At 38.1% G+C, this 6669-nt stretch overlaps 1 protein-coding gene across 1 annotated transcript in view; it reads left to right on the top strand.

Moving 5' to 3' along the window:
• Window positions 1–3174: 3174 nt before the first annotated feature.
• The window catches only part of LOC117475812 (calcium-activated potassium channel subunit beta-4-like), a 12032-nt gene continuing 8537 nt past the window's right edge, over window positions 3175–6669 (top strand). Inside the window, exon 1 of the mRNA XM_034122161.1 lies at window positions 3175–3457. Within this exon, the coding sequence (XP_033978052.1) occupies window positions 3293–3457 (165 nt within the window). The 5' untranslated portion in view covers window positions 3175–3292. The remainder of the gene's footprint in view (window positions 3458–6669) is intronic.

The following is a 6669-nucleotide window of genomic DNA, read 5'->3' on the forward strand; positions in this document are numbered from 1 at the left end:
GTAGAGACACTATACTAATGATAACACCTGAACATCAGCAGGAGAGGACTCTTTAAAGTAGAGACACTACATACTGATATACACCTGAACATCAGCAGGAGAGGACTCTTTAAAGTAGAGACACTACATACTGATATACACCTGAACATCAGCAGGAGAGGACTCTTTAAAGTAGAGACACTACTTACTGATATACACCTGAACATCAGCAGGAGAGGACTCTTTAAAGTAGAGACACTACATACTGATATACACCTGAATATCAGCAGGAGAGGACTCTTTAAAGTAGAGACACTACATACTGATATACACCTGAACATCAGCAGGAAAGGACTCTTTAAAGTAGAGACACTACATACTGATATACACCTGAACATCATCAGGAGAGGACTCTTTAAAGTAGATACACTACATACTGATATACACCTGAACATCAGCAGGAGAGGACTCTTTAAAGTAGAGACACTACTTACTGATATACACCTGAACATCAGCAGGAGAGGACTCTTTAAAGTAGAGACACTATATACTGATATACACCTGAACATCAGCAGGAGAGGACTCTTTAAAGTAGAGACACTACATACTGATATACACCTGAACATCAGCAGGAGAGGACTCTTTAAAGTAGAGACACTATATACTGATACACAGGAGAGGACTCTTTAAAGTAGAGACACTACATACTGATATACACCTGAACATCAGCAGGAGAGGACTCTGTAATAATACTTTTTCTTTCATAAACACCTTGAATAATCGTACTTTGGTCACGTTGGCCCTTTCATCACACTCGCTGCACATTGAGATAAAAATCAATACGTCTCAAACTCATTAACACTACAGTTCTCAGAGGCCTTTTTACACACACACACACACACACACACACACACACACACACACACACACACACACACACACACACACACACACACACACACACACACACACACACACACACACACACACACACACACACACACACACACACACACACACAGGGGATGAAATTATGAAACTTTATGGATTTCTGTAGAAAAACGGTGTCATCGCAGCAGCAGGTAATGAATGACGAGGAAACAAGAAGGCCTTCAAAATATAAAAGACACATCGATTGCTAAGACAGTAAATTAATTTGAATAATACGTAATTAAATGTTGTTTTCAGACCCTTAAATGTTGCAATATTGTATATAAAAAGCTAAATATTTAGTTTTAATATCTAATGATTATTTATGAGTTAAAACAGTTTTTTTATGGTGAAATAAAATAAAACTGACACGCAGAAATGTTATTAAATGCTGTTTCCAGCCTCCTAAATATACATGTTCTGCTTTTTCAGTTTTATATCATATTAAAGTAAATATCTTTGACATTTAAAAACGTCCCCTTGGACTGAAATACTAAGATGGACATTTTTTAATATTTTCTGACACACATTTAACAGAGAAATTGATCAGTCGCAGCAGCCCTAATCTCATTATCTTCAGTGTTTATATTTATTATATATAATATTTCTGCCGCTGGGAATCAGAGGATGTTCCCGGCTCTCCTCGGCTAAGAGGCTTATCTCTCCAACAGAGAGCCAGCAGCCAGCGGAGGAATCAAATCTGGATTCGTGAGGGAAACATGGGGCGGAAAATTGCAGGGTGGACAAAAAAATGTGGACGTCTGAACATGTTGGCCGCACAGTTTGAAGTTTAGCTTTCAGGCGTTAAAAATAAAATTGGGAATAAAGTTTGAGTCTCGGGGATCGAATACATGAAATATTAGCATTAGCCAATGTACAGGAAGTTTGACTTTATTCTAACATTTTCACTTTTATTTTCCAAATGTTGTATTTATTGGCGACATGTTTAACCTTTTTTCATAACATTTCAGCTTTTTTCTAGACATTAAGACTCGACATGTCCAATGTATTCGCATTTTGTATGGACATTTCAACCAAGTTTTGCGATGTATTCTTGACATCGACTCGTCTATTCACGACATTTCGACTTCATTCACACCATATCGACTTCTCCACGACATACCGACTCTATTTACCAAATGTATTCTCGACTTTCCAACTTTATTCGCAACCATCCGACTTTAGTTGCATCACATTTCGACTGTTGCGGCTGAAGGCAGTCCAAATAAAACAGGCAGCGAGGGTCTAAATACGGGAAGATAAACACGTTGACACGCTCAAAACAATCGCTCCACTCGTTCTGTTTCGTCCGACCATTTATTGGAGGAAACAACAAGCAAAAATTAAAAATATCCAAGCGCCGATAACCTTTATTTATTCAAGTAACCTCAAGTGCGATGACGATGACGCTGGGATATCGTGGTGGAACATTTTTGCAAGATTTCAGTATACATTTGTGGTCAACAGGAAGTTGTGCCCCCCTCTCAGCAGGTGAGTGCAGACAGGTAAACAACCACTAACTCCAGTGCACGCCCACCACCAATAATACAACACAGTCTCACGGCATTTCGTGTTATAGTCACGAAATTAATCTATTGATTCGTGTTCACCAACACGATTTCGCCATTTTTTTCGTGTCACACAGAACGATTTTAAAAGCAATGTAAATAATAACAAATTAGAAGGAAAAACACATTAAAAAAAATACAGATTTAAGTATTCTGACATGTATTTCTATTGGTAGTACCAATAGAAATACATTGCATTTAAAATCGTGTTGGTGAACACGAATCAATAGATTAAATTAATTTCGTGACTAATAACACGAAATGCCGTGAGACTGGGTTGAATAATACCACGTGATAAATAGAAACACATAAACCTTACATTTGGCTCCAACGACTTTAACCACAACATTTCAAACGTATTCTCGACATTTCCACTTAACTCTATAGGTTCCAGCTATTCGCAATAATCCGACTTTATTCAAACACTGTAAACTTTATTCTAAAATAACAACTTTATGTCCCACATTTCAAACCTCTTCCCCACCTTTAATGGTAACTTACTATCATTTCAACTTTTTTTTTCGCAAAATAATTATATATTTTTTCTTGCAACGCAGTTTTGAAAAAAACCCAAATCGTGCCTGGCCCTCATGCTCTTCCATAAAAGGAGGAGGGCGGAGTGTGTGTGTGTGTGAGAGAGAGAAAGAGAGAGAGAGATCAGTGTTAAAACTCCACAGTTCCTCAGCAGCTGACACACACACATCACCTCCTCTTCCTCTTCTTCTTCCTCCTCGTCCTCATCTTCCTCTCCTCTCCTCCGCCGGTCCTCCGCTCCTCTCCATGCCGGCGGACTGGAGCTCTTCGCCGGACTCAGCATGGCGAAGATCCGCGTCTCCTACGAGTATTCGGAGGCCGAGGACAAGAGCATCCGGCTGGGTTTGTTCCTGATCGCCTGCGGGATCCTCAGCCTCTTCATCCTGGGCTTCTGCTGGCTGAGCCCCACGCTGCAAAGCCTGCAGAGCAAGCCGGCAAACTGCACGGTGAGGCGGGGAGAGAAGCGGGGAGCAGCCGCTGATCTGTGGAGGTGGAGGAGGAGTTAGAAATACTACCGTTTTTAGTGGGATTTTTTAGCAGGGTTTTTACAGTAGTAGTTGTGAAACTTATAACAATCGTGTCTTTGTTATTGTGTAAGAAATATAAGTTGCATTTGTTGTTTTATTGGTAGTAAGGGCCCAAACATGTAGGTGTTGTTATTAAGAGCAGTAGTGGTAGATACTCCAGTTTAATTGTTTTTATACTGGTGTTGTTGTCCATTAATAGCATTTATAATAAGTAACTTCTTACATTGTTATTGTGGTACCATTTTTGTTTTGTATTTGTTGTTTTATTGGTAGCAAGGGCCAAAACATGTAGGTGTTGTTATTAAGAGCAGTCGCAGTAGTAGATACTCCAGTTTTAGTGTGTTTATACTGGTGTTGTTTCCATTAACAGTATATATACTTATAATAAGTAATAGTAACTTCTTACAGTGTTGGGTTTGTTATTGTGTAAGAAGTATAAGTTGTATTTGCTGTTTTATTGGTAGTAAGGGCCCAAAAATGTAGGTGTTATTAAGAGCAGTCGCACTAGTAAATACTCAAGTTTCCCTGTTTTTTTACATTAGTAGTTCTGAAAGTTATTACAGTCGTGTGTTTGTTATTGTGGTTTAAAAATAAGTTGTTTTATTGGTAAGGGCCCACAAATGTAGATGTAGAGCAGTCGCCGTAGTGGTAGATACTTCAGTTTTAGTGTTTTTATACTGGTGTTGTTTCCATTAATAGCATTTATAATAAGTAATTGCAACTTCTTACAGTGTTGTGTTTGTTATTGTGGTTCAAAGAATAGTTGTACATGTTATTATATTGGTAGTAAGGGCCTTGTTGTTAAAAATCTCCTCTGGTTTTGGTGTAGCTATTGTTATTAGGAGCAGTAGTAGTAGATAATATTTGTGTTTTCCTGTCATTAGTGGTAATACTCGGGTCTACGCGTGTACAGGATTATATTTAAAAGCAGTTTTTAATCCATTTGATTTCATTTAAACTAATTTAGACTAGGATGAAGAAGAGTAGGTAGAAATACTCCTTGTTGTTTTTCTCGTCTTGTTTACATTCATAGTAATTATAATAAGTAATAGTGTGTTTGTTATTGTGGTATTAATATACGTGTTATTATTATTTTAGTGATAGTTTGGGCTTTGTTGTTGTCAACAATTACTGTTGTTGTTATTAAGAGCAGTCGTAGTCATAGTTGTGTTTTAGTATTAATGGGGTCCACATTTGAATCACTACGGATGTTGTTACTCTTTTGCTTTTAGTAATAATATCTTTATACTAGTCTTCTTTCCATTTATTGTTGTGTAACGTATTGCAGTCGTGTATTTATAATTGTGGTATTTTATGTTTTATTTGTGTGATATGTAGAGCCTTGTGTTGTCATATGGACTTTTGTATTATAGGGTCTCTATTGGCGTAAAGAGCGTTAGTAGTATTTGTAATATCATGTGTAAATCTGTAGTTTTGAGATAGTGAGTATTATGAAGCTGTTGTCTTTGTTATATCAGTCGTTGTCAAATTCATGTATTTTAGGATTGCATAAAGAAAAAACAGTTTAAGTAGTATTTGATTGGAAGTAGCGGCGTGTTGTTATTAAAAGCAGCAGTATGAATTAGCTGTAATATTGTTATCGGTGTCCAGATTAGTAGATGTTACTTAGTAGTAGTAAAGGTAAAAGTGCAGCCTCACCTCTCAGGGGTTATTTTGGGATCCCACATGTGGTTTCTTTATTTACCTTAGAGCTTACAATGTTCAAGGGTAATTCATTTTCATCGTACAACACAGGTTGGTGCAGGTTTTGCAATATACATTAGTAAAGTAAAGACACCACATGTTTCCTCTAGTGTGTCCTATAGGTTTAGTGCATGTAAATGGTCTGCAAAGGGTTACAATCCCAAAGTTCTTGAACACATTGACACCGCTACGGAACACTCCTATTGCCAGATAACCAATCAGAGCAGACTGGGCTCTGGTTTCAGACAGAGGGTGAAAAGAGGTGCTGCAGCACAGGCAGTATGAGAACAAGATCTTTCTGAACATTAAAGCATCAGAGTTTTGAAAGGGGCCTCGGTCAATACATGCTGGGAATCGTTACGGTAAATTAAATTATATGACAAGTTTGAAACCCCCCCCCTGTCTGGCTCACATCAATCATATTTCCCGTGGTAGCAGAAGGAAGTCATGACCTTTAGCTTTGTGGCAGAAACCTTGAGTTTTATGACGTCATTTCTTTGAGTATTTTTACGGTCAATACTAAGTGTGTTTCTTGTCCTCCGCTGCGTCACTGAGCACTGTGGATTATTAAAACTGTTTGCGTTTCAAGGAGTTTTCTCTGAAATAAATCACGGCCGGCTCTTTTCGGCGGATGATGAATTTCCCGCCGGCTTGATTTATTCTGCTGTTAGCTTATTGCATCTGTTCGCTGCATTACAGAGAGTGGAAGCCTGTTGTTGTTTCTTTCTGTCTTTCAATCACAAACTCACTCCGTCATCCTCTAATCTGCAGCTTAATATCTCATAAATCACAATACTTGGACTTTATGAGCCTCTCTGAGTGATGAAAGAAGGTCAGACTTTCATCAGATCTGTGCAGATTGATTGTGTGTTCATCGTGTGTTGATATTTATTTTGTTGCCTGCGGCTGCTGTTGAAGTCCTTTAATGAAGAGGAGGAAGAAATGCAGCCACACATCCGTTTTTTAACATAAATCCCTCACATCTGCTCACATATTAATACAGTTTCAGATCTACCATCAGGATCAATAGTAGTTTGATAAATGGCTCCTTGATTTGAGACAATATTTAGCAAAAGCTGATTATCACTTGTTAGCCAACTACCGCTAATTCAACTGCAATGACGACTCTAATTAAGCTAACGATAGCGCCGTGAGTTGGTGGAAAATGCTACTTATGTGTAAACCTAAAGACTAAAAAGCTGCTTAAATATGCACTGGATGTCTACATACATGATGTTGTGCTAAAAAAATGATCAGCCCCCAAATAAAAAACATTTGCGTCATCGACTGATCCATTGAGAAGCTAGTTAGCCCGACATGCTAACGTTAGCGTTTACATTAGAGCAGGAACAGGCAGTTTTTTTTAGGCTAGAGACTGAAAAGAGACACCTCCTCCTAACAGGAAAAGTGGCAAAAATAAATGTGTT

Source organism: Trematomus bernacchii, unplaced genomic scaffold (assembly GCF_902827165.1).
Source record: "Trematomus bernacchii unplaced genomic scaffold, fTreBer1.1, whole genome shotgun sequence".
NCBI classification, from domain to species: Eukaryota; Metazoa; Chordata; class Actinopteri; order Perciformes; family Nototheniidae; genus Trematomus; species Trematomus bernacchii.